Below are 27,837 nucleotides of genomic sequence, written 5' to 3'. Positions count from 1 at the left end.
CTTCCCTGGAATCTCTTGAATCTAGAACAGGGCAGGAAGCCCCCTTCTCTCCTGGGATAGCCTTGGACCCAGCACTTCCCTGCTCTGGAAAGGTCTGAACCTAGATGCAATCCTGACCTAGCTCTGCTTTTTGGCCTTCCTCTCTAGCCATGTCCCATCCCTTCTCCACCCTGGGCCATAGTAGTATGGCACATGATAACTATGCCTGGCTTGGGATTCTGGCTGAAGTAATTTCCCATCAGTTAATAAGATCCTGCAGTGATTTTGGTTGCTATTTGTGATTTTTTTAATGCCTCATTAACAGTTATTAGTTTTTCATGGGACAGTTAAGAGAAGCAGCTCTTTGATTCTGCTGCCAAGATCAGAGGTCAACTTTGTGTCATCCAGAAGAAGGGAGATGTTTAATAACATGTTGTGCTTTGTCTGACACTTAGCATTTTCCTTTACAACGCAGTCTTTTTTCCTCCTCTTTAAAGTTTAAGCCACAACAAGATTGGAGATCCAGGCCTGATAAATATAGCTGCTGTCCTGCTGGAAATGCCAAACCTGAAACGAATCGAGTGAGTCACTTTGTTTTGCTTGGATTGATTTTGGTTACAGCCACAGTTGGTGGGAAAGCCTGTGTGGGAAGCCCTGTGTTGCCTTCATTTATACAATGTTCCAACTCCTTCCAGGGTTTTCAATCTCATCAAAGGCCTCCTAAAAAATCTAGAAAGCCAATGGAAGGTCTTTCCTCTCCTGCCGTCCCTAAGTACAGCTGGGCCTGACACCAACTTTTTCTGCTGGTGTAGCAAGTTTGCTAAGAGTGAAGGTTGCGCTCTTTTTCTCAGGCAGTTGTCCCCAGAGACAGCGGTGGGCACTTGCCTTCTTTCGCTAGCTTTTTTGAACAGAGACACCACTAGCTCAATTGTGTCTTGGAAAATAAACTTGCAGGCTTGCAGGGAAGCGTACCAGTCCTAGATCCATGCAGCACCTTTCCTTGTGCTACGTAGGGTTCCCAGTGTCGTGGCCCCCAATGTTGCTATGTTGCCTTTCTATTCTTAGGAGAAATAGGAGTAAAATTGAGAATTTGCCAGAGCAAGGACACAGTCTCTGGGCAAGGTACTTTCTCAGAGATGTGGATTCAAGCTGTCTCTTCTCTGAGGGAACAGAAATTAGAGCATTCAGGCCGTTTGTTAGGCTCAGATCTGGGGTGTGCCTCTCTTAATTTTTTGAAATTAAAATAACCTGGAAACTCTTTGAACAAGATAGGGATTTTCCCAGTTCTGTCTGATAGAGAAAAAACTGCTCCATTTTCCTGGTAACTGCAGGGGCAGGAATGTCTCAGTACTTGATGAAAATATACTACAAATCTTGTTTTCCCAAGGCATTTTCTAGAGACCTGTGTCACCACTGGACACACCACTGCAGCCCTGTGTAGCCCATCATTACCCTGAGTGCCCTGAGTCTCCTATTACACCAGCCCACAAGGAAACACCTTAACGTGGTACATTCTGGTTTTCGTTCAGTCACTGACAGTCTTTCTTGCTTATTTTAGCCTCTCTGGAAACAGTCCTAGTCCTGTTGGAGGAGAAAAGCTCATGGATGCTCTTGCCTGTTGCAAGCACATCGAGGAGTTACTGTAAGTGTGTCATTTCCAGTGTCCCTTCAGGAAGCTGGGCAAAATTAAAGGCATAGAAACCAAGTCTGATCTGGCCCCAGTAAAGCCAAAATCAGTTTACCACTGATTCTTATGAGAGCAGGGTAAAACCCATGGCTGTATCAGCTAGGTTTTGGGACTATATGTTCATTGCAGTCTCTTGGAGATTCCCCAAAACTGTAGACTCCATCAGTGGGGAAGAGCTGAAGCTCAAGGGCTGTGCAGTGCATGTGTTGCCTAAGAAATCAGCTTTAGTCTGTGTGACTGCAAAATGGAGGGAAGATGACAATTAGAATTTCTATTCACAGATGAGTTTATCAGTCATTTCATTCAAGACCAGTTTACAGGATGAATGTGCCCCTGTCATATTAAAAAAGGAAAGAAAAAAAACAGATTAGAAAAAGTTATTTCTGGTGCAATGAAAATGCAGGAGCTATTCACATAACCTTCAGAGTGTGAGGTACTGGACTAAGGGCACATACTAAAAAGTGCCATTTCAGTATGGTTCCAGCTGATCATGCAACCCAGTCAGTAAGGAAGATCAGTCCATTCCTGAGGTGTCTGAGGCAGCAGATGCCAGAGGAAATAGCATTTCCAAAATGTGGCATCTTGCTCTGATGGCTTCCACACACACACAGGACACCTTCTACTGCTGGGGCCTAAGAGTCCTCTAACATGTTCACAGGGCAACAGTCTCTGCTCTGCCAGAGGAGTCCTGGCTTGGCTAGTTTGTGGAATAAGCCAGGTTGACTGCAAGAAGGCAGCAAAATTTTACAACAACAAAAAAAAGGAATAAAGAATATGAGCCACTTACATAGTTTTCTATCTGTCTGTGATACCACCAAGGTGATATCCAGAAGCATCACCACAGTGTAAGCATAGCATATTTTACTTCACTGTTTAGCTTTTGCTGCAGAATTACAAAATGTCTTCATTATTTCTGCCCATCCCCAGTGTCCTCTGGATCGAGGACATTCGCTCCTTCCACAGCAGTCCCATGCACGTGTGGGTGAGGAATGTGGGTCACAGATACATGTTGGTCACACACAGGTGAGGAATGAGGCTCTGTAGTCTGCTGCCAGTAACATTTTGTTTCTGCTCCTTTCAGACTATCTAGGAATGTTTTTGGCGACAAGACAGCAGTGAAACTTGCCCTCTGTCTGCCTCACATGAGTGACCTGAAGATCCTGCAGTAAGTGTCAGCCTCTGCCTGAGGAAAGCAGGATATCCTGGGAATATCTGGAATGGTTGAAAGAAAGTGCTAGGAAGGGAAATAGGCATAGACTGAAGTGGTTCGTGGATCAGAGATTATTTTAAGTGGCTCAGGATTATGTTAAGTGGCTCAGGATTGAGAAACCCTCTTCGGGCACTCTGCGGCATCAAGCGCTGATCATACTGCTTTATTATTTATTGCCTTAAGTCACTCCATCAGCAATGTCACATCAGCTATTCCTGTATAATCTCTTGCAGCATTAACTTTACATATGAATCAAGCATTATGTATAAAGTAGAATAACCCTTTTAATGGACTTTGACTCCATAACTTCTAATGCCTCTGGCTGTTCTCTTGTTCTGGTGTAACGTAAGCATAAATATGAGCATCTGTGTGGTCCCTTATTATTTTGTGCAGTCACCTGAGTCATATTCCGCCCTGAACTCAGTGGTACTGTATTTTTAAACCTTGTATAGGAGTTTTTCCAAGGCTCTAATCCATAGGATATTTTCATGCTGTGTCACAGTAGCAAAGCAAGAGATCTATGAGTTAAAAGAGCTTGGCTCAATTAGCCTACAGGATGTCTTCCAAGCTATGTCTAAAATATCCTCAAAAGGTAACTAATAAAAGCAATCCCAGTGCTGGGAAACTTCAGCCCTTGTGGATAGGTTCTTGTCTCCACTGGAAGGATGCTGGGATATCTGCAGACTTGAGGTCCCATCCACTCTTTGGTTCCTAAGGTCATTCCTCACTGTCAGCTCAAATCGATCCCTTGCGCTCCGAGTTGGACATGGACTCCCAGCTGTGCCATGCAGCGTTTGCTTCTGCATCGACTGCCTAAATGCACTCCTTCGTTGGGAGCACGGGCACATCCAGTGACCTGCGTGTCCATAGGGCCAGGTGTCACCCGAAGCAGCAGAGAGCCATGTGACTTGCTAGCCACATTGCTGGCCCCCACTGTTGCCACCCTGTTTTCAAGGCCCCTTCATTAACACTGAACCACAAGGATCCCAGGTTATTTCCAGCACCAGGTGCCGATTCAAAAGACGTGGTGGTTTTCTACTTATCAAGTTAAATATGAGCTTTCATTACAGCTTTATCCTGAAATAACCCCCAAATCCTTGTGTTTCTTTTGTCAGCTTGCAGGACAATAACATTGGGCCAACAGGAGGCACAGAGCTGGCCAGAGCCCTGGTGGGATGTCGACTGCTGGAAGAGATAAGGTAGGCCATGGCAGGAGTGCTTGGGATGGTGCCACACGTGTGTGCCAATGCAGCTCTGCGGATGGGAATCATTTCAGCTCGGAGGCCTGAGGCAGCCATCCAGGCTCTTTCTGTGCTCAGGGCTGAGGGTGATTCCACAGAAGACAGTTCGTCCACCGATCCTCGACATTTTCACAGGATAAGAGGAAACGCTCGCTGAAGTCTGCTGCTCTGCACTGCCTGGGGGGCTGCTTAGATCCCTCTAGATGTCAAACCCTGTTTGCCAGTGCTGTTTGCTTGGGTTTGTATAGATAGGTGCCTTTGAACTCTTGTATGCAATAACACGGTGAATGGCAAAATTTCTAAATACAGGACTGAAAGAGTGCAGGCTGTGTAAATAACTCTTCCTCCTGCACCTCTGATGCCACCATTCTTTGTCTGCTTTATGTACATCGTTAAATGACAAAATGAGCTAGGGTGCTGGTAAGTTAGGTTGGAGAAGATGCCATGGCTCATGTTTGCCGGTAGATGAGAATGGAGCCGCACACGCTAGTAAGGGCTGGAAGGCAGTTACTGCTGCCCACTGAGCCTTTGAGAGCCATGTCTTCTTCCCACTGTCCCTTTGGACAAGTTTACCTTCATTCCTCTTCAGTCACACCAGTCATTAACTCTAATATAACTTCTCATCCCCAGTTTTAGATGCAATACATGATACGTTGCAAATTCATCCATCTCAGGCACTGACATAACTCCATGTTCCTGTCTCCAGGTCTTTCACTGCTGCAAGGATTTATGCCTGCTAGTTAGAGCAGGGCTGTCACTCCCATTTCACTGAGCAGGAAACTAGCCCTGAGTTGCCATGTCCTAATCTGTCCTGTCCCTGCTGTCTCTAGAGTCCTCACTTATCTTAGTCTGGGTACTAGTTATTGATTTCTTAACTCACGTAGTTACCTTTTTTGCTCTGGCTCTTCTCTGACTGTAGCTGCTTTTCCTGCAGCTGCTCAGAGCTTTTCCATTATTCTTATAGCTTATCAGAAAATTGTCTTGGGGAAGGAGGTATCCACGCCCTGTCCAAGGGACTGCCATGCTTTGAACAACTCCGAAAGATTGAGTAAGTACCCAGGGCATGAATGCTACCGGGGCAGAGCGTGGCTGGCCCCGTTTGCAGCACTGTCAGGACAAGAGCGCAGCAGATGGGGCCGGGGCCGGTGCCATATTCCCCGCTGGTTCTCACGCCAGCACATTGTGCCCGTTTATGCTGGCTGGGGATGTGGCCAGACAGCTCAAAGCTCACCTGCCTTTTCCTGCTTGGCAGATCTGTGAGTCTGACACTGTTTTTCCCAGGGGACCCCCAAATGTAGTCACATAGTGCCTGACTCTCCTCTTGTTCACTGATTGTTGATGTTGAATACAAGTTACTACAAATGCACCCCCCCCCCTTTTTTTTTCCCTCTCCTCCTTGCTTCAGCTTGAAACTCTGTGGAATCACTGATGATGCTTCTAAATCGCTTTCTCATGGCTTCAGACAGTGCCCTTCCATGGAGGAGATAATGTGAGTGTGGGGATGGATGGGGGCTTCCTCCAACAAACAGGTCATGCTTATTTTAGTATCTGCTGTTACTATCACAGTTACAGTGCACTTCTGCTAAATATTTAGTGATACTTACTGCTATGTACTTTTTAGTGATAAATTTACTAGTAATGTACTAATTGACTAAATTCCCTGGGAAACACTTCCTGGTATAACTGGCAGCTTGTTGGAAGCTGAATCTGAAGAGCTGAACAGAACATAGAGGAAAACACTCATCTTTAGACTCTGCCCATTATCCTTCGTGTTTTAGCATCTCCTTTGGGAGGAGGGACAGACTTCTAGTCCTTGTTCTCCGTAGTCCAAGTTTTGCCTCCATTTTTTGAGATGGGTGCAGTTGGCTCTCAGAGCAGACCGGGAGCTTCTCTTTGCAATCATAGAGGATGAACTGGGAGCTCAAGGCAAAGTGAATTCAGCTTGTAGTTGAACAGTGGGTACCACCAAGTGCAATCTCACCCATTTAGATCCTATCCACACTGGAATAAAAGGAGTTGCACTGAATTTTGGACGTTTAATATGTTTTAAATAAATGGCATAGAGAGGCTAACCCCATTCTGATATGCATTCACCTGCCCAAGAGGACCTCAGTAAGAAACAGAAACTTGCAGTGAACCTGCCTTAGCTAATGTGTTTTTAAATGCAGTTTGCCCCATTGTACTAGAAGTACCTTAAGTTTGGTGCTGATAGGACTAGCATTTAAGGCTCCCATGGGGTATGTGGCCTCATAGATCCAGAGCTGTCTGTAACAGTAACAAAGATTGACACAGCTGGAGATGCTGATGGGAGACAGACCTCCTAGGAACCAGGCTGAGACCATTGCTCTATCAGGATATAGCTCTGCCTAACGGATAGACAGACCTAAGGTTTCTAATCAGCTCTGCTGTGGCCACCTGGGCAACCCTTGATTGTCATGTTATGTGCCTCAATTTCCTCTTCTGCAAAGTACTCATGAATGGTTTGAATCAAATGATACATGGGTTATAAGCCCATCAGACCTTCCTCTCCCTCCCTTAAAAGGTATCTGTGTGGTGATCACAGATATCTGAGGACTCAGGGTGTTGGGTCAAAGCGGGATTTTATTGCCAGTCCTGGGAGAGGTGCTGTCTGACGCTAATGCCACATAATCCAGGTTGGTGACAGCAGTCTTGCAACATTCCTGGGGAGTCAGAAATGGAGTAAGGGGATGAGTAAAGCAATGTTTAGCGCATAGGTACGTTGCTGCTTTTTGCAGCTTGACAGTAGGACAAGTTAACTGTGTGGGGAGTCACTAGCACTGCAGTACATTAGTGTGTAAGATTGATGGATTTTCCTTTATTTGCAGTGTTAAGAGGGGGCTTATCTTGTTAGTGAAGGCACATGTGGGTTTTATCATTGAGAAGATTTGGGTGACCACAGGGTGCAATCTCCTGACACCTGTGAAATCCCTGAACAGCCCATGAACTTGTTCAGTGAAAGGCCCCAGTTCTTGAGCCAGCTCCTGTTCTGCCTTTATTTTTGGCTCCTACATGTGACACAGAAATTCTGGAATTCCCCAGAATCGGGCAGAGGAGTGACTGTAAGGGGGTCCCCCAGGATCATTCAGCTGAGTGTCGTAGTGAAGCACTGACTGGTGCCATGCTAGGATTTTGCTTTCCAGGTGAGAAGGAAACAGCCAGGCTGTGCAGCTGGTGCAAAGAAAGGATCTGAAATATTTTCCCATGTGCTAACACACCAGAAAGTGAAAAACCCGCCCTTTCAAGTGCCCTGTGAGCTATCCTTTGAAAGAGATTAGAGACAAAGGGAGGCTTTAAGAGCAGCTCTGAGGGCCACCTTAGCTGCCACAATAGTTTAACACCACCAGCACAAAGATGAGCATCCTGGGATAAAGCTGTGTGCTTAACTGTCACTTCCACCTTTGGTGTCTCATTCCCGGGACCTACAGGACTCCAGAGATAACCACAGTCTCTGGGCTGTTTGGTGAGGCAGCCTGGTCTCTTATTATACACAGAAAAATGTGGTAAAACTGAGGAAACTCCTCAGTTAAGCTTGTAAAGCAGGGGAATGTTTACCTGCTGTGATAAGAGGGCGATAAGGTCTTGTAAATGACTGGGCTAATCCGTGATGGGGTTGTATCACAGCCGTGGTGTTGTTCCCCTTACATTCACCCTGTCCACCCTCTGTTGGGCTTGGCTGACTCACCGGTTGGGTTTTCTTGTCCATCTCAGATTGTCTTGGAACACCCTTGGTGACAGAGGAGCCGGAGAGTTAGCCAGTGCCCTCCCAAGGATGGAAAAGCTGAAGATGTTAGAGTGAGTATGACCCTGAGAGCAACCCCAAGGAAACTTTTTGTATCTTTGAGCCTTCAAGCGCAGCCCTTCCAGTAAGGGGATGCATGCCAAGAACAACAGAGACAGGCTTCCGCAGTTCACATTCTTGCTCAGCCTGCCGTGTACACCAGTGGACAGCTCTCCTCGTGTGATACACAGCATAGAGGCATTCAGGTAGCACTTGTTTTATCTGAGGTGTTTGCACTGTAGGTATCTAAGCAGAACCTAGTCCTACTAAGCTTCCTGTCTGAGTCAGGGAAGAGAAAATGGTATTTCTCAGGCATGAGTCATATCATCTAATGACCTCAGGTGAGCTGCTTCCTGCAAGTTTTTATTTCTCCCTAATGACTAGAAGGACGGTCTAGATGAATAGCTTGCTCAGAGAGTCTTCCTTTGTGAGTGTCTGCAGGAAGACATGAACTTCTGTCCCCAGAATGGAGCAACCAGACTGTGGGTCTTGGGCCATAGGAGCTCATAGGAAGCTCAAATGCAGCTCCTGAGTCGTAGTGCAACCAGCAGCCGGAGTTGACATCACCAGGTCACTCATTGGCTCAGTGGCATCACAGCCCAGCCCTATCTCATGGGACAGACTGTCATCTCCTGCCCAAGAACTGTTCATGAAGCTTTCCTCCTTTTTGCCCTTTGAAATACATGATATGTGTTCTTAGCTATATGAAAACATTAATCTGTGGTTCAGAGGATCAGAAACTGGTTTTTATTTGTCTTGGGCAAGGAAACTACGTAGTAGAGTTTGCCTGGCTGTTCCACAGGTACAAGCAAAAAGGTTATGTACGAGGCAAGAGGAGCTGTTTCTAGCATTTTTTTGGCCCCAAGGTTGCTGTGGGCTTTGTCAGAATGCTCTGAGGGCAGGAGATCTGCTTACAGGTCCTATGCTGGAAGGAGGTCACGGGGAGCAGCGCACACTTCTTGTATGAACAGGGCCATGGTGATAAAGATGAGGCTGATGTGAGTTGTGGAGCATTGCTGTGCTTGTGCAAAAGTGTAACTCTTTTGGGATAGGAGAAGGAGCCAGTGATAATCTCACTGTTTTCCATTCCTGATTTTGTTTTGTTTTTTAAAGCTCTCTCTTTGTCTTTTAAAACAGTCTGGAGAAAAATCTCATTGGAGCCTGTGGGGCCACAAAGCTAGCAGAGGAACTTGCCAAGTGCCCAGAAATTCAATTCATAAGGTGAGCAGGTGTCACGGAGCTTTGCAGCTGGATATTGGCTCAGCTAGAGGACATCAGGGTGACCAGTCCTGAGATGGACATGGCCCTGCTGGCCCATTGCCCTGGGTTAGCAGTGTGGAGTTAGGATACTGCACTGGACCCAAACGCAAGCCAACTAAGCTGAGGGTTTTCTAGAGCAGCTCCACCACTTCAGAAAGTCATGGGAAAAAGGGACTGAAAAGACTTACTGGCTTTAAATGAGACAAAAAATGAAGGCTGCTTGTGTAATGTCTCCCTGTCAGGAAATTTGTTGCATTTTCCCTTTAAGTTTTCTTTTTCCCATTACCGCTGGTTCCACTTCCCACATTTTCCTGCCCCATCCCACCCTCTCTGATGGGATCCATATCTTGCAGATACTTGGACACTCCTAGTTTTTCGCCAAACCCTGTGTATCAAACTCCAGTATAAACCTTCTCTCTTGCAAGACAGACCTACTCATCCTTCACTCATTTGAAAAGTCACTATTCTAAGAGCACCTTTGATAACTTTTTAGTAATATGAGTCCCAAAAGCCAACTGTCCAGTCCTTTCTGAGCGGTCTCTTTGGCCCATAACAGGCTCTGACTTCACCGACAATGAGAACAGCCTCAGAGCAACCACTGAGGAATGTTTCTAGTCCCGGCTGGAGCTTGGGGCCACTGTGTGTTTGCTGAGGTCCGCTGGGTAAAGGACAGCATATAGTCCCACTGACTCCTTGGGGCACTCCCCTTTGCAAGCTAAAGGCCGAATATGGGCAGCTTTGGGGTAGACTCCAAGAAGTCATGTAGATGAAGAAGGGTAGCTCAGGTAATCCAGGTTGCTTATGTGGCTCAGCTCTTCTCTCCTTTCTGAGATCCCAGCAGCCTGAGGACTTTCAAAGCCTTAATCTCTCTCCCCAGCTAGATTACTCGGGCCAGCTGCTGGGTTGCTGCTCTGCCACTGAGATACGGCCATGCCTTTCTCACCGTGGGGCCTGCTTTGACAAAAACCCAAAGCTACCTCATCCAGTCAGTTGCTGTCTTCACCAAGCCATGTTCTTTCTTCACCACACCACCTCCTACAATAATGTCTTTCCTCTCACTGTAGGCTGTGGAACAATCCGGTGCCGAAGGGCCTTGCTGAGAATTTGACAAGCCAAGACTCAAGACTGTGTTTCTCCTTCTATTAGTAAAGAAAAGCCCTTGAGTGACTAGGAACTGCTCTCTGTCTTCCATTACCCTCAAAAATTGCACTAAAAGGGATTCTGAAGAATCCAGGAAGCCAAGATCTGTACAAATAAAAACTGTAAGCATGAGGTCTTCCTTCACTGTGCTTAACCAAATGTGAACATTTACACGTGTTCTGTTTATCGTGAGCTTTTACGGTACAGAAGAGCAAAAAGTATTGTAAGGAATTGCTGCTGAGCAGGCAGTGTTCTCGGCATACCAACTTTCAAACTCTTTCCAAGAGGATGAGATGCATCTGCTCAGGGTTTCCGAAAACCAGGGGGATCAACACCTGCAGGATGTTCCAGTAAAAAAATGAACATCTTCCAGGAGAGGATGTAAAATTTGACACTATTAGAAATGCACTCAAACAGGCTGTTTGAAAATTGTGTACAACTGTGTGAAATACCTCTATGATTTTTAGAAAAAAACTTGTAATATATATAACAGTAATATATATATTTGTTTGCATGATAGCAAGCTCCTTTTCCTACTGAATTGCCTCAGTTTCCTAGTGAAAACTTCAAGACTTCTGAAATTTCAAATCATTGTCTGGCAATGACCAGTAATTGTACTGTGATGATGTGGAAAGGCCAGCATCATAGATTTCAGTGGGAAAACTTAAAAGTACTGAGGTTGTAAAATAATTTGTAACAAAAAAGTACTGAGGTTGTAAAATAATTTGTAACAAAACTGGCTATTCAGTGTGAGGGGATTATTATTATTATCATATGTGCTTTTCTAGAACTTTGGGTTTTTTGAATGCTCAGTTGCACTGATCTCTTTGAGGTGAAGCGAGTGGCAGGTTACCTCAAAATGCTGCTGTTCTGACTACACAGGGCTCTGCAACTCCCTGAATCCCAAAGCCTGCATATCTCTGGGCAGTGCATGTTGGGCATGTGGGAACTGGAGAGGGAAGATCCCAAGCACTGAGTTTGCTGTGCAGCAGAGACAGACCATGACTGCCCCTTGCATGCGCGGAACAACAGCTTGTGTTGCGGGAGTGAGGCCATGTCATTCACCTTATTTATTAAGTTGTTATATTGTATGTTATGTTGTTATATTGTTTGTGCTAGAAATATTTAATCCTTGTGGTGGGTTTATTTATGGCAATTTGTTTACAGCAGCATTCGCCTGGGGAGAAAGTGTTGGTCTAATTTGGGCAGGGCAGGTTTTTGGAATGAAACAGAAGTGCTGATCAGGCAAACCTTTGAGCAGAGGAGATGGACAGCTGGTGCCTGTTATTTCTGGAGGAGCCACTGTCCTTATTTAAGAATAACATTACATTCTGTGAGATACTGACATCGTTGCACAGAGGTAGGATGTGTTTTGCAGACAAGACTGTACTCTGAGAAGGATTTAAAAACAACAACACACAAAAAAAGGTGAAATTCCCTATTAGGCCATAATTCAAGTACCTGAGATTTGAACACTCGAGTTTAAGTATAAGCTTTACTAAATGTGGCTGCTATTCTGTATTTTCAGAACTCATTTGCAGATGCAAATCTTTCTAGTGCCCATCAAAGGAACAGAGTGGCATGAAAGGTAGTGTGATCACATTCGAAAAGGTGTCTCAGTGCTGTTAGCTCTTCACAGCTTTCCAGGAGAGAGTGCTTGTTAGCAGGCTAGTCTCTGCCCCTGGTCTCCCAAGATATTTGGGAGTTCTTCTTTGGAAATGTAAGAGGGTGGACAGAGCTTCCAGGCTGTGAGTTGAAAAGTCATTTTTTTTCCTGCATTTTTGACATCATTCTAGTAGGACTAAGTACTATCTGTCGTAGATAATAGAGGCTGTGTTTTACTCTGTATGGAGGAGAAAAGTACTGGGATCGTACTTCATAATGTACTTTGTAATGGCCATTTTGACATCTTCAAAAGCGACCACAGCAAGAGTCTTTTGGCTGTTATCGCAGGTCTGTGTACCATGGGGAAAAATAGACATGGCCACTGTCAAACAGATGTCTGCCTAGCTCCGTTGTATCGTATTGCTTGTATTGATGACAAGCACTCTTGTATTTTAAGTTGTTCGGGTGCCATGCTAATTTATTTTCCTCTTTCACTGGTTTGAAACATGCCATCCTGTATATTGTTTTTCCTGCCTTTTTTTGATGGGAAAAAATGTGCTCTAACTGAATAAATAAGAATGTCACTTTGAGTGCTTGATCATGGATTCTTTTTCGTTTTCTGTTTCCAGTCACTTACGGTTTGTGGGTCTTGGATGCTTAACCCTAAATGGCTGCCTTGGGTAGAGCAACCATTCTAACAAAGGTCTGTTGGGTTTGGATCACAATACCGGATTATTTTCCCTTGCAATGAAATGTGCTGTTTAAAAATAAATGAAACCTGAGATTCCCTCCCCTACAATTCCCCTGGCTCCTGATGTTAGGAACCATACATCAAATACAGCGAGGCTTGTGAGAACATAACAAGGCATGCTAAAGCTGTTCATGCAGCGTTTCTGTTGACTTCAGACAATAAGGAGTGCCTCTGAAATCTAAGGGCACGCTTGGATTTCTCAGGTTCTTTTCAGAATTCAAGATTAGCTCCCAAACACACATCTCTCTGACCTGAGAAGAGTGGTCATCATAACCAAAGCAAAGGCACTTGCAGGACATAATCAGACGGCATCTTTTCCAGAACACCAGGTGTCAGCAAAAACCCAAAAATGGAAAGCAGTTGTCTACAGCCCAGCGATGTGGACTGGCTAAAATAGGGCTCTGTGCTATCTTCTGAGTGCCTGGGTTTTCCCCCAGAGTGCCTGCACTCAAAGGTCGTGTGTTCTCTGCTGCTAACTGGGTTTAATTGCTGCTTTAGGCCCATAAATACTGCGTTGCTCTGACACTTAGTGCACATTTCATTAAAAATATTGAGATTTGGATTGAGTTACATATGAAACAGAATGATGTAATTGGTCCCTAGTTTGTTTTTTATATTGAATGCCAGGTACTTTTAGGCTGGCCTTGCCATGCTTCCCATTCTCAGTGTGCTGATTTCCATATTCGCAGCTTGCAGTTGCATCTGAAAACTTCTCAAGGGGAAGCTGGAGGTTTTGTCCAACTGTGAGGTTTTAAATTAATCTCAGGGTATGCAGGAAGACATGGGAGGCCATCTGGGATTGCGTGAGATGGCCGTGTACTAAAGCGATTGCTGACTAGATAATTATCGTGGTCTATTTTAGAGCTGTTACGATTTGGTTTCAGATGTATCATGGTCCAAAAAATGGAAATGTATCAGGACGCTCCACACATCCCTGTTGTTTCTGGCTCCCTGCAGTCTCAGGAAGACAAGGAATGGGCTAGTCAATACTGGTTTCATACGCAGAGGGGTTTTTACCCCCTGAGATGAGATCTTTAGAAATAAATGCACTGCTGCAAGTAAACACGCTGCTGGAGGGCAGCGAGGAGCCCAGGCTTTGTGCTATGCAATATATGAAGATGGGCTGAGCAAGCTTTTGCACGCAGTGAATGCAATTTCATAGAGCCCGAAACCTCAGTTGCTGTTTCCCCTCTGATAACACCAGCTCTGAACCTCTGCTGTGACTTTGAGGAATGGTGTTGGGCAGGAGAGAAAACAACAGAAAAACTTATTTCAGGGAAAAATAAGCACATTGACATTAGTGAAATACTGGCTTGCTTTCTCTCTGTCTCCCTCCAAAGAGGTGTTTTGAGGTAACTGCGCTGAAGCAACGTGGCGGGTCTGACACAAGCCTCACTTCTCGCGCAGTTCAGGCATGCGCTGAATGCACAAAAAGGTGGCTTTGCTCCTGAAAAACGGTGCTGGGGCTCAGCTTTCAGCCGGATGCTCCCCCAAAAGCCACGTTGCCCATGCTGAGCCCAAGCGTTACTAACTCGTGAGTCCATTCTCCGGGGCCGCCTGTGCCACGTCCCGGTGGCCCTGGCGCCTCCAGGCCCTGCCCGGGGGGTGGCTGAGCACCGGAGACGGGCCGTGGGCGGCAGGGACACGACTAGGAGCAAAAAGCGACTCGGTGCCTTAAAGATCTGCTGGCTGTAACTGCTGTAGCTCCAGGAGAGGGGAAAGGAGGTGACGGGGGGGTGTAGGATTATTTATTTATTTTGCCAGCGAGCCTTTAAAAGCCCTAGCAAAGCCCGCAGTAAATGTTCCTGTGCAAAAAAGGACGAATCATGTAATTTGAAGCCTCCAAGGGAGGCTTTCTGTCTTATTACTGTCTCTATATATCAAAAAAAATCCGTACAAATATCCATCAAGTCTGATGACGCGTAAGCCAGGCTTCAGCTCAGGACGATAACGGTGCATTGGATCTAAACACCGGTGGTATCGGCCTAGAAGGCCGACAGCTCCCTGGGCCGAGCGGAGTGAATCACAGGCGTAATATGGGGCAGCAGGTCGCCTGCCCTGTGGAGGAGAAGGGTCCTCCCTGGGCACCCGAAAACCCAGGGGCTGAGGCGTAAATCGGCTCAAAACCCAGGCTGAGGTACCCGCCGGGGTCAGGGCAGCACCAAATTGCCGGTTTTTGACGAAAAAGTGAGGCGGCGTTTCCGAAAAGCCGCGGTTTCGTCACGGCGGGGCGGGTGACGAGGGACGCGGCCTGCCGGCCCTTCCACTGGCGTTTGCGCAGGGTTTTCCCGAGCTCGCGGGGCAGAGCCGTGCCTGCGAGAGGCTGGGAGGAAAACGGGCGAGAACACGGTAATGATACAAAAACGCAGGAAATTGGGAAATTTTCGAAAGGCTCCTTTTTTTGCGTCGGAAAATGGTCCCGCCGCGAAGCGGAGGCTTTTCGCTGAAAGGTGTGCGTTCAACGGAAACGCGCAGTCAGCAGGTAGCTGAGCCCCAAGGGGGACTCTGGGTGGAGAGCGAGAGGGAACACCCCGGGACACCACGCACGCGGGTTCTCTCGCTTAATTCCCTCCATCCTCTCCCTAAAAAGCTCTTTTTTTGGTTCATTTTGGTGCAGACAAAACACAATTTTCGCCCCCCCCCCCCCCCCCCGGACCCTGCGGTTCGCACCCCCCCCGCGGCCGGTCGCCGCCGCGGCCTCTCCCCACAGGGGCGCCCGGGGGGGCGGCCCCGTCCCGCGGGGCACCGGGGCGGGGCGGGGCCGGGCGGGGGCCGCGGGCGCTGGGAGGGGGGGCGGGGCGTCCCGCCGCCGGCTCTCCCCGCCCGACCGGCCCCGGCCGCGCCCCCCGGGCGGCGCGGGGAGGCGGCGGGCAGCGGCCATGGTGAGGCGCTGAGCCCGCGGCGAGCTGCTTGGCCCGGCCCGGCGCGGCCCGGCCCGGCGGTGAGTACCGGCGGGGAGGAGCCCCCGCCGCCGGGGGGGGGGGGCACGGAGGGGACAGGGGACGGGAGACCTGGGACGGGGGACATGGGACGGGAGACCTGGGACACGCAAGGGACAGGGGACGAGGGACAGGGGACGGGAGACTTGGGACAGGGGACGAGGGACAGGGGACGGGAGACTTGGGACAGGCAAGGGACAGGGGACAAGGCAAAGGGGATGCTGGGCTGAGGTGCAGGGGACAAGGGACAGGGCCAGCAGGAGCCAGGGGCTCCTGCCCCTGCCTGAGGTGGCCCACAGCGGGACCCCAGTGGTTGGGCCAGCCTGGCAGGACCCCCGTCCCCCCGCCGGGACACGAGGTGACACTTCTTCCGGGGTGGCACGTATCGTGGTGGCCCCGGGGACAGCGGGCACGGCGGCGGGTGGCCCCTGTCAGCGGGCTGTGCTCCGAAAGCGCCGGCGGTGGCCTCGCCGTGCGGGGGACCTGCGGGGACAGGGCCGCGGGGTCGTCCCTGGGATGTCCGCTCGCTGGTCCTTCAGCCCTCGCCGGCAATCCCTTCCAGCCCCAGCACCCCCACCACGGGAAAGGTTTTCTCTTCTCTTTATTCCCCCAGTATCTCCCTGAATATCCCTGACTGCGGTTGGTGCCTCTTGCTCTTTTTCTGGGCTTTTCCCTTTCCCCTATGCCACAGGCGTTGGAGATGGTGCGGTTTCCCCTCTGCCTTCCCTCCCCTGGAATTAGCCATCCCAATTCCTCCCGGCTCTCCTCCCCGTCCCCGGCTTCCTCCCTTCGGGCACGTTGCTGCTCCGGTGTAGAAGTTCCCTTCCGTATCCCGCTCGCCATACGAGGCTGCAGACCTGTTGCCTGCGTCTGCGGAAGCTCCCGCTCTTAATGAAGCAATCCCGCTGGAAGGGCGATCCCCGAGACGGGCGCTGGCGGCTGACGGCCACGCTCTGGGAGGTTTGGGATGTTCGATAGCTTTTTCCTGGTAGCGCAGCGCTGTCGCGAGCGCCCCGTGCTCTCCTCCAGCTTCGGTGCCAGTCGCGGGGGGGAACCGGTGAGCCGAAGGCTGGGGAGCGCCAAAGCGCTTCTCCGGGAGCTGCTGGCAGCGTGCTGCTGCTTTGCGTTTGGCTGCCGTAGCAGCTCGCGATAGCCTTTGTGCAACGCCGCGGTCGCGTAAAGCTCGAGGGGGCATGTAGAGGGCTCGCTCTCCTGGGTGGATGGCCTGCCCCTCTCTGAAGAAGGCTGTCGGGGCGTTAGTAAGAGCTCCGTTCCCAGCAAGACGCCTTGTTCTCTGAGATACCGACAAGCAGAGCAGCCTGAAGTGTTCGGAGGATGACAGGCGGGGAAGTGTTTTCCCATCAGCTCCGCCAGACTGAGGACCTGATACGATAAGTCTTCATGTGAGTAACCCTAACTTAGGTGAGAAGCCTGGTGAAAGCCAGCGAGGCCGTGTGCTGTAGGACTTTGTGGGCAAACAAACCCTGCCTAGCTGTTCCCTGCGCAAGAGGTGGAACAGGAAGTAGGAGGGTGCAGAGTAAGTCAAGAGTAGAAGCTTTGGGGCAGCAGTGGCAGAAACGTCTCCAAAGGGCTGGATCCTACCTCTTCGAGAACCTGAGCTGCCTGTCGGGGAAGGAATTGGGAAAATCCCCATGAATGCGAGCCCCGAATTTGAAGCCTCCTGGAGATGCACCTGAACCTTGTTGAAGAAGCTGGGATCGGAATCAGGCTGGTGCGAACAGAGCTCTGGAGGGCTCAGATCTGAATATCGCTCCCATTTCTCCTGCCTCGGTCTCCTCCTGCCAGACCAGGTACCTGCTTTTGCTGCTATTAAATGATCTTCTTTGGCTGCTAGCAGCCGCTTGTGCATGTGGGTGCTCGTAGATGCACACACAAGGCATCCCCCAGACCACTGGGAGCCAGGGGAGACTTACCAGTGGAGAGAAAAGATCAAGTCACAAATTTCTTAATAGCAGGGCCAGTGTTTGAGCTCTCTTGCCAGTGTATGACATCACTGTGCTTTTCAGGGGTCAGAAAATGTATTATTGCAGGCCAGAAATGACATCAAATTGAGCCCCATCAAAGGGGCCGGGAGCAGGGTGATGGGCGGGAGACTGGGACCGAAAGCTCAGGGCGTGTGGAAAGGAGCTTGTTTGAAGCAATGAAGAGGTGGAGAATGTTTTCCTGGTGTAACCTTGGGGAAATGATGCATTTGCTTTGGGTACAGCTATGTGATAGCCTGGGACACCAGATCTTTTGACGGCTGGTTTTGTTTGCCTGCTGGGCTCTCTGTAGTTGCTTCTGGGACATCCCAGCTGAAATAACGTGGAGGGGAAGCGTAAGGTGAGGCTTTCGGGCACCCTCCAAGGTGCAACTAGCTGCAGTATAGGCAGCCCCTCGCACTTGTATTGGGTAGATGAGAAATCCTGGATCTGCTCTTCTGAGGGCTCGGGTCCCCCTTACCCCCCGCCCCCGGAGGTGGCATTTGCTGGCAGACCACCTCCGTAGGCGCTGGCAGTGTGCGTCACGCTGTTCCCAGGACCAGCGCAGTCAGGTCAGGAGTGGCATAGTCTTGGTCTACATCCATTTAGCAGGGGCTGCTAAATGCAGCTCTGGGTGCCTGGACGGGGTAATAAGACTACAGGTATTTGAGAGAATCGAGCTGTAACGCTTCTCCCTCTCCACTGCCTTTCTGAGTTTGGCTGAATGATTTAAAGAGAAATAAAATCATAGCTGCATCAGCACGTGTAGCCCTGGGGGATGTACTTACTGTTGGGGTTTGACCTGTTGGACAGCGAGGGACCCTGTGCCAATTGCTGGCAAGGTTGTACGGCTTGTAAAAGCATTGCTGGCAGGGATTTACGGGACCCTGATGCTTTACCAGTCGGTGCTGAAGGAGAGGGATGCAGACCCTGCGCGCCGTGGTTTCTGCTGAGGAAAAATCCTCTTAGGATTCGGCAGCTCTAGCTCAGCAGCTGAGTGAAGATGCTGCATCCCTACAGGGCAAAGATCTCCCATGCTTCAGTGGCAGTGCTCCTTGGCAGCCTTGTCTCCCAGGGACCTGGCTTGCACCCCAAAATAGTGGGGCTGTGTCATGCTGGAGCAGTTCTTGGTAACCCCGCCATTTACCCGTCTGCCCAGTTGTATACTGGAATTGCACTGGCTTTGTTTGCCTGGTAGCACTTTTGGGAGTCGCGGTGGGGCTTGTTAGGAGTCTGGGACTAATAACTCCGTCCCTTGCTCCTGTTAAACTCGGTGGAAAGAATTTCCCACTGACTTCAGTGGAAATCTCTGCCCGGAGTATTGGCCCCAGGGGAGAGCTGAGCAGAATCGCTTGCGCGCCCGTAAGTCAGGGCTTGTTCTCCCGGAGCTGCTGGAGTGCTGCAAATGCACTGCCAGGTTAATTGATGGAAGAGCAACACTTGCAGTCTCCTGTCCCAGTTCAGTGTTGCCAGCTCTCATAAGGAGCTCGTTATGTGAGAGCCTTGGATTTCATTCAAAAGCAGGCTGGGGGGAAGGAGAAGAAAAGGTAACTTTCTGGCACAGGGGAGTAGACAAGCGTTTGAAACTGTGTTCCTGGCAGGCTCCAAAACCACAAAACAGTGTGAAAAAGAGAATTGAGCACTTCTCTCCGCCCCGAAACCCTACCGTTTGTCTTTTAAACCTCTGTAAAACGTTTGTTGAGGGAACCGAATCATCCTTTTTTACCATTTTGGTTCGGTTTCCTGGCCGCTCACTTTGCTCTGGCCAGAGAGGTGGTTTGTTTTGATTGCAGGAGCAAGGAAATAAGTAATTCCCAAGGACTCAGGTGAGGTAGGAGCCCTCATTTTATAGTCACAGAAACACTGGTAGAGCATCAGAAAAACAAACCATAGTGTTCAGCAGTAATGGCTGCACTTCTTATTTGCCTGCTGTTTTTTCTGAGGCTTTGGGTTTGGGAACTGTCAGATTGTCTCTCTTTCCCGCAGCCAGCAGGAAAAAGCTCGCATCTAAAACGGTCACCATCCCTCTTGGTTCTGGATTTTCCATGATCTTGTGATTCCAGAAGCTGAGGATTTACGAAGAAACATCAGACATCATGAGGCTTTATTTTAAAATTCACAGGAGCTGGGAACACAAGTTTTGCTGTTAAACAGCTAGTCCAGAACTGTGCAACTGCTTAAATCAAGTTTTACATTCCCTCTAGCAGTCTTTAAAGCTGTTGGAAAGGAGTTAATAATTTATCAGACTTAATTCTCATTATAAATCACTGCATTCAGGGTTTTGTATCTCTGTCATAGAAATCCGTATCAGGATGAAGCTTAGTGCGTCAAGTGCCAGCCTGGCAGTATCTCTCTGCTGCAAAGCTGGAAGATAAAAAAATATGTTTAGGAAAAGATTGGGTCTTACTGATGAGAGTAAAGCTGCACTGGATGTTAGTGGGAGCTTTACCTGTGTGTGGTGTAAAGGTGAGCTGCAGCCCTTAGGGACATGAAGGGGCAGCTTCCAAAATAAAGACTTAAGGCGGGGTGTCTGTATTGAACCTTGCTCCCCAGCAAAACCAGGTGGATGCAGTGGTGCTGAGTATTTGCATCCTTCTTGTTCTGACCAGTTTCTGCCCGGTTTGATGCAGGATGGGGCCTAAAAGATGCTGAGGTTTTGTAAGTTGGTGGATGGACGGGTGAGAGGTGATGGGAGTCCCTCCATGGAGGGAAAGACTAAAAACCTCCTCTATCAGACATCAGCAAATTGACATGGGAGAGGGCTGTTGCAGACAAAATGCCGTATTTTCCTGTACGCTGAACTACCTCTGCTGCACACAGAGGGTTTTCTTTCCCCAGTGTTGCTGTGGCTTGGTGTCTGCACCCCACTGCAAATAAGCATTGCACAAAACTACCTGTTAATTTTTATTTTTGTAATTAGGGGAAGGGCTTTGAAGTCCTGGCTGTTAAGCAAGCAGCCAATCCTTGTCCCAACTGGTTTATGATACAGCTATCAGGAAGAGATGGCAGCTGGATATGGACTGGGAAGCACAGGGATAAGAGGACCTTGTCGGTCTGATGAAACAGGTTGGCCAAAATGTGTCACCCCATGGAGTCAGCTGGGGACATGCCGAGCGATGCAAATAGTCACTTGCTCCGGTCTTTCTGTTGCTGGTTTTGCCCGTGGAGCTGGAGTGTGAAGATCTTGTTGCTCCACCTGTAGGTAAGTGAGAACAAGGCAAACCTGCTGAATCCCCTGGGGCCAGCCTGCAGCTCTAGCTCACTGCAGAAGCAGGAGAAGTACCCGGCAAATACTGGTTGGCCATGGACACAAACCCTGTGCTTTTTTTGGTGGTGTCATGAATTTTGTGGGGGAAATATTCATACATTTGTTTCCAGTGGAAAAGGTGCTCTACTTAGTTTGGTAGCTTTGCTCTTGTCCGGAGGAATACGCACTCGCTGTCATCCGGACCGCTTACGGCTGCGTGGATTAGATGGGACATTTGGGTTGTCCCCGAAGCCTTCTGTGTTGTCCCCCCTTACAAAGAGGCTGCTGGTCCCTGCCTTGGGGTTGGGCTACTGCCATACGAGGGGATCAGGATGGAGTAAGATGATGGCTGCCACTTTTGCAAAGGGATGCAATTTGGGGCGGGGCAGCTGTGTGGAAGGATGGACACCCCTCCCGCTCTTCCCCCATAGCAGATATATCGTCTCCCTGCTTGGCAGCAGCAGCACAGCGTGCCGGGGGGACATCTCTGGCTGTTGGGACTGTCCTTGCTGCTTGAATTGCTGTTCCTTGTCTTCTCTGGGGACCCGGGATGGAGGGACCTGCAGGCTGATTCACCCTGGGGGCTGCCGGCCGGGCCTTTCTGAATGGCCCAGTTGTGATTTTGGCATGGAGTTGTGTTAGAAAACGGTTAAAACCATTTCTCATTACCTAAGTGGTGATTTCCTTTCTCTCACTGGCGATATATGGTAAGCTGCTTTTGGCTGGAAATAGGAATTCAATTAAAATTCAGAAAGCCAGCATTTACGATTTTAATAAGTTAAATAAGCCTTCGTTAAGTATACCGGGCAGGGAAAGAAAAAAATGGTTTTACCCTCAAACATTTTACACCTAATTCAGGCTGGCTCAGGGAGAGAAGCATCGCATTAGTGCTAATGGACTGAACTGATTGCAGGCGGCTGGGAGGATGACTACCTCTTGCTTCGTTTGTCCAAGAGCTGAGAGAATGAGGTCTTTTATCCCTCTCTCCTGCTTGACTTCGAGAGAAACAAAACCAAAGGAGCGATTGGAATGAAAGAGGTTTTCTCTACACCTTCCTAGGGAGCTTCAGCAGAGTAAAAGCCCTAAATGTGTGGGGTTTTTTAGCAAACTCGGCTGCCGGATGCACTGCCGGTGGCTTGATTTTCGTTACAGCTCTGCTTCCTCATGCTGCTGCGCTATTCTTTTAAATCTCATAGGGGTCTAGGTTTAATTAAGTCTGCCCTCTTTCCCCAAACTTGAAAATAATGTTTGTTTTTACTGGTATTTGAAGCAGACATATTTCCCCCATCTTGAGAGTAAGCCCAGCTATTTTACGGCTGCTGTAGTAATGTGATGGGAAAGTCTTAATGCAATGGCTAGAAGCTAAAATTTTCAACAGGAGCTATACATAGTCCTGAGTTTACCAGTGCATGTGTCCGAGATGAATCTCTCTGCCACGAGGAGGTGAAATTTCGATGTTTTGCCTGTGCCTCTCTTTAGACAGAGCTTCCTGCAGGTGCTGCCCGTGCCGGGAGCTGCCTGTCACCCAGCGAGGAGCTGGCGTTGCAGGATCCCGTCTCACGCTCACCCGCGGGGAATGCGTAAGATCATTTTCTCCTTGCAGGTAGTGAGGGAAGGGGCCGCCTGAGCGGTAAGCAGTGTATCGCCACAGCTGGTGGGAAGCTGGCACGTGGACCTTGGGTCTGCTTTGTAGGGACGAGGTGTGTAGAGGAATTGATGTGATCTCCAGGATTCAGAGTGACATCGTGAGGTTTTCTGCCCTACATCACAGATTTCCCTAAATTGGGCCCCGGAGGAAGCCTGCATTCAAGCGAAAATGTGCAGTCTACTTAGCCTATCTAACCCAAATGTGCGCTTGGCAGGGGAAACTTGAATCAGGTCAGCGCTGCGTGGCTCAGCCATCACTGCATGTCTTTAAAGGAGGACACCCTTGCGCTCTGCTCTTGCCCTCTCTCTCGCTTGCCCTTTCTCGGTTTCGGAGCAGCGAGCCCAGTGCTGCTACCGCCCTGGAAACCACAACGCTGCTTTGCGAGCGACCAGTTAACGGGGCTTGGGGCGAATGATGGGCGCGAGAGACACCCTCGGGGCTGGGTGCTCAGCCTGGTTACCCAGCTGCGTCTTGGTTGTCACCTGCACGGTCCTCAGAATCAGCCTCTTTTTTTCTCAGGTTTAGAGGAAATAGGGTTTTTTTTTTTTCTCTTTTTTCAGTTTCTGGTTTCCTAAGCGCTCTTCTGAAATGTGCTTAGTCTCTGCAGCAACTTGCGACTTTTTTTTTTTTAAAAAAAAATCTTGCCACCTCCTCTGCACATCTCCGCGGGCTGCGGAAGAGCTAGTTTTGCTTTCGTTTGCTGAGTTGCGGCCCGTTGCTTTCCGCCAGGTGGGAATTACGGGAGCATCCTTGCCGCTGGGAGCCCGGCGGCCGTGCCTGGCTGGTGACCTGCCCTCTCCTAGCGCTCGGCTCTTGTGCTCTTTAGGGCTGGCGACTTCTTTCTGGTAAGCGATTTGCCGTGCTCAGCCTGGGTGACCAGGACATTTTAAGGCTTCATCCAGCGTGCGTTGGAGAACAAGTCTGGTTGCTCTTTATTACCGAAGTACCAGGGCAAACTCTGCTCGAGGGCGCTGTGTCGGTGCCAGCTAGCTGGCATCGAAGGCTGTCTCGACTCCAGAAGACATTTAAAGATGCTTTGTTCTACCTGCGCATCCCTGGCTCGCTTAAAACTCCAGTTTCCACGCTTGAACACCGGGTCTCTAAGGATGCAAGAGCCTCTGCGAGGATGCGGGTCCTGTGCTCTGTGTCCTGCTGCGCGGGTGGAGGAGGCAGGCAGGACTAACGGTACGAGGAGAGCTGCACTTCTGTGTAAACGCATTTCAGGTTTCCTCCAGACTGAGCGCTGGAAGCAGCTGGGAGATCCAGCAGCGTGGAGGCCTCTGGGCTCTCGTCTTGCCGGCCGCGGCGAGGTAGCCCTGGCGGGGTGAGCACTGTGCCCGGCAGCCCAGCCCAGCCCTGTTGCGTGCTCCAGGAGAGGCTTCAGCCTGGCAGGATCAGGCCAGTGGCCGTGTGGCTACACCCGGCTTGCAGGAATGGCCTGGCCACCGGGAGGGAGCTTGGAGCTGGTACAGGACTGCCGTAAGGGCGCTTGCGTGCCCTGACCCCCTCGTCCTGGGGCAACGGCAGCTCTCCTTAGCCGCAGGCTGGCTGCTCGGTTTCCACTTGGACGGGGGAAGCAGCCAGAGTCCTGCTCTGGTCCGTGTGTGTGTGTGTGGGGGGCAAATGGCAAGTTTGGGCAGATAAGATTAGAGATGGTAGGCCGTCCAGATGCAGCCAGGAGCAGAATTTGAATCAGGACTAGATAAATATGAAAAGCAACGAAGAAAGCCGCCAGCGCCCTTTGGGTTGAAATCTGGTCCTTCTTCACGAGGCACTTACTTCGCTGGCACCCTTGTCCTGGAGTCCAGCAGCCACGTCGCCATGTACGGTGGTGGCAGGAGGCAGGTGGAGATGTTGGGTTCGTGTTTTGATGTATGTTTGCAGAGGCTGCCTTGCCTCCTAACTGGGCAGGGGAAGGTGCTTTTGCATTGCTTTTTAGATTAAAAAAAAAAAAAAAAAACACAAGACAAGCAATGTATGATGCTGCATAGGCCTGTGCTTTACTGATAATGTGGGGAGGCAGAAACTGTTTGCCAGTGCTCGCGGGTCCTGGCGAGGGGAACGTTGCTCCTCTCTGCCCAAATCGTTGCCTTTCTTCAAAGCATCTTTCCTGCCTCCAGTTGTTGATGGCCCTCTGGTATGGTCTAAAATCCCAACAGGGAGGTGACACTCCTGGCTGGGGGGCGTGGTGGCAGAGATGTCCTGCTGCACAGCAGGAGAGCTGGCGTGGAGCGGACACCACTGCGAGCCGGTGCTTGTCTCCTGAGGGGTTCAACCATGTCACTGCCCTGGGCTTCAGGTGTGTCCTACCTGTGCCAGCCCAGGCAGCTCACAGGCTTTCGTTAGACCCTCCGGGGGAAGGTAGGGGAGATGGGAAACAGGCAGAGAAATGAGATGCTTTGCCCAAGGTGATGTGGGAAGTCTGTAGAAGACAGCGAATGGGGATGGTCACTTCCTCACGTGCTGTGGCTGCCGCAGATGGATGTGTGTCCGTGGTTGAGGCTGCTTCCCCAAAGGTAGCAGTGGTGGTTTGCCTCTGCAGAAGTGGGATGGAGTGGGTAGAGCTTTCCCCTCCCAAACCTGGTGTTCCTGAGTTCAGATCCTGCTTGGCCAGCGGACGGTGACATCTCTCCATCTCCTCCCATCCGGCTCCTTGCTGTCTGCAGAAAGCCCTGCTGGGGTCTGGATTTCCCACCCCTTAGGACATGGTTTGGCTCCCTCCATCAGGTTCCCTGTGTGATGAGAAAAAGGCTTGGCTGTCCCGGGGGAGCAAAGGGGACGAAGTGGAGTTTACTTTATCAGTGCTTGCACAGCACTTGGAGCCTGCAAGGCCTCTTGTAAGCGCTAAGTATCACTGCTAAGCAGCACTCGCAGGTATCAGAGGAGCTCAGCCAGCACAGCCAACATTAAATAATAGCATTTCCTAATCCCCTTTCCCTCAAGGGTCTTGTGTGCTCCACCTGCTATTACACTGTTATTAGAGTGCAATATCTTGCGCTATTATTGTACTTGTTAGCGCCCCGACTCCACGGGGCACCGGGGAAGCCGGCTGCCTTGGTGCAGGTTGGATGGGGTCCCTGCACCCCTCGCTGAATGTCCCAGGAGACGGGCAAGCGGAAGGGGGACATTCCCGTTCTGTGGCTGTGGGAAAGACAAGCAGGCTGTGAGGAAGCGGGGCAGCAGTCTCCGGGTGCGTGAAAGTCTGTTGCCAACCGGGAAGGAATAGATGAGCTTCCCCATCCTTGGTGGGTAGGGCAAAGAGTGGCTTGAGCTGCAGTGAGGGAGGGTTTCTAATGGGAGGGGTTGTGAAATGCAGGAATAGGCTGCGAGGAGGTCACAGGGTCTATCGAGGACTGTTTTGTTGTAGCTGGTCCTTCCTTGCGCCTGGCTCTTGGGTTCCCTCGAGGAAGAAAATCGGAACTGGAGCTGGCATGTGGGAGACACTCAGCTTGGGATATTTCCTCACCAGTTTCCACCTGGCACGTGCCCGTGCATCCTCGGCAGCTCCAGGGCAGCCTTGGTAGGATGCTCAGGGCTGCCCAACCCTGGATCTGCCCTGGGAGTCTGCCACAAGCCAACAAATCTGGGCGACGCAAGCCTGAGTGCACCGCCGGCCCCTGCCTCGGGCTCAGCAGCGTGTCGTAGCGCCTCTCGGCTCAGTGCCCAGCCAGGGAGTCCTTTGCGCTCTGTAAGCCGATGCGAGGAGAGAAACCAGATAGCAAAATGGAAGGAGATAAGACGTGTCTGAACCGCAGTGATTCACGCTGCTCCTCTGGGAGTTGCAGTGCCAGCGTAAGTGAAACCGCGGTAAGTTCCCTGCAGCTGCACCCTCAGCGCCCCAGGGACCTTGGTGTCTGTCCTGAGCAGCTTGGGAGCCACCCTCCTCCTCCTCCCCAGAGCTCTGACCTGTCCTCCCCACGGAGCTGGTTGCCAATGGGCATTCTCAGGCAGTCCAGGGAGCAGCACCCATGGGTGCGACAGGTTGAGTTGTGGCTCCTTTCCTCGCACAACGTAGCCTGAAAGGGTGGCAACCTCACTGAGCCCTTGTGAGCCAGCTGGCTGCCCGGGGTGGTTTTGAGAAGATCCCCCCTCACCTGAGCATCAGGCAGAGCTGGCCTTACCGAGGGGCTCCACTGAGACAGCGACTTCTCTGAGCTCGGGAAGGGGCTTGAATTCTGAGTGACCAGCAGCCCAGGGTGGATCAAAGCCAAATCGAGTGCTTCTTTTAATGGCCTGTGTTTTCCTGTGATAGGAAAGCAGTCTCTGCATGTCCTGGGCTTCTCCTGGCTGTCCCCCACTGGAAGATCTAGAGGAGGGTTTATGGCTGCAGTGGGTTTCATGTCGCCTGTCAGTTGTCTGAGGCTAGGAAGCAGTAATCTTTGCCCCTGTAGCAGGTTGTTCATGGGGTTGGGTGAGGCCTGGGGAGCAGGAGGTGGAAGACTTGATGGGACTCTCAAATCTGCGAGCTGGAGATGCGCATCCCAAGGCTGCAAAGGGAATGATAAAAATCACTGTGGCTAGGTCCCAGCAGAGAGTGTGTGAGCTGCTCGAGTGACTCAGCCTGAGCAAAACACCGCTCGGGGGTTACAGGAGTGCTTTTGCTTGCTGAGCGTTTCAGGAGATTGTTGCTAACAGGGCTTAAGCAGAGCCTTTAAAGTTTGAGCTGGCATGAAGTGAAAGCACAGTGATGGCGATGACTTGGTTTCGTTCTGGCTCGTGATTCCTTAGAAAGGGTAACCCTCCTTCTGCATGGGAAGTGCGTCTTTCTTCAGGTCTCTTCTTAAAGTTATAACCCAAGCTTCTGGTTATCAAAGCTTGGATGTTGATTAGTGGATCATTCCCCGTTATCCCTCCTGTTGCTGTCTGGAGGTGGATCTTCTGCTGGGTTAAACTGTTCCTTTGTGGTCTGCTGGTGATCCTAGTATCCCTGTATGTCCTGTGGGAATGACAGTCTTGCCCCTTGAAAAGCCATGCTGTTGTCTCACCAGCCCTGAAGTGAGTATGAGACAATAAGGGTGGTCCATGTTTCTTTCTGTACAGTCCCTATTTCCACGCATGTAACTTCTCCTGCAGGCAGAACTGGATGTTCCCAGCTCTAACTCTTGAAATTAGGAAGTACTGGAATTAATGCTGGCTCTGGGTGCAACCTTGGTTAGTCCTGAGTGCTTTGTCCAAGTGTCGGATACTGGGCAATGAATTAATCTGGCCTAACTCCAGCCACCTAAGGGTCAGGCTAATTGCCCTAGGTTCCTGGAAACTGGTGGAGGGGGCAATACCGCCTGTTTGCCTGAGACCCTCCTAGCAAAGTACAAGGTGCCCTCTTGAGATGCAGATCTCTCTCCATTGACT

The 27,837-nt window shown here is 50.2% G+C and overlaps 2 protein-coding genes across 8 annotated transcripts in view; both read left to right on the top strand.

Annotated features, from left to right (window-relative positions):
• NLRC5 (NLR family CARD domain containing 5) overlaps positions 1 to 12,511 on the top strand; it is a 56,989-nt gene extending 44,478 nt beyond the window's left edge. For 4 of the 5 annotated variants that reach the window (XM_064519356.1, XM_064519355.1, XM_064519354.1 and 1 more), the window contains 9 exons: positions 477 to 560; positions 1,538 to 1,621; positions 2,748 to 2,831; positions 3,992 to 4,075; positions 5,082 to 5,165; positions 5,523 to 5,606; positions 7,847 to 7,930; positions 9,054 to 9,137; positions 10,241 to 12,511. In XM_064519356.1, coding sequence (XP_064375426.1) covers positions 477 to 560; positions 1,538 to 1,621; positions 2,748 to 2,831; positions 3,992 to 4,075; positions 5,082 to 5,165; positions 5,523 to 5,606; positions 7,847 to 7,930; positions 9,054 to 9,137; positions 10,241 to 10,322 — 754 coding nt within the window. In that variant the 3' untranslated portion in view covers positions 10,323 to 12,511. The other variant, XM_064519357.1, reaches the window with a different exon arrangement.
• Positions 12,512 to 15,513: 3,002 nt separating this feature from the next.
• Positions 15,514 to 27,837, top strand: part of CPNE2 (copine 2) — a 93,857-nt gene continuing 81,533 nt past the window's right edge. For 2 of the 3 annotated variants that reach the window (XM_064519353.1, XM_064519350.1), the window contains exon 1: positions 15,514 to 15,613. The gene's annotated coding sequence lies outside the window, so the exon portion shown is untranslated. Of the gene's footprint in view, positions 15,614 to 16,711; positions 17,423 to 27,837 lie in introns of those variants that run through there. The other variant, XM_026104089.2, reaches the window with a different exon arrangement.

This window comes from Dromaius novaehollandiae, chromosome 13 (assembly GCF_036370855.1).
Source record: "Dromaius novaehollandiae isolate bDroNov1 chromosome 13, bDroNov1.hap1, whole genome shotgun sequence".
Classification (NCBI taxonomy): Eukaryota; Metazoa; Chordata; class Aves; order Casuariiformes; family Dromaiidae; genus Dromaius; species Dromaius novaehollandiae.
Note: the sequence above shows the minus strand (reverse complement) of the source record. Positions and strands in the feature narration are given on the sequence as shown.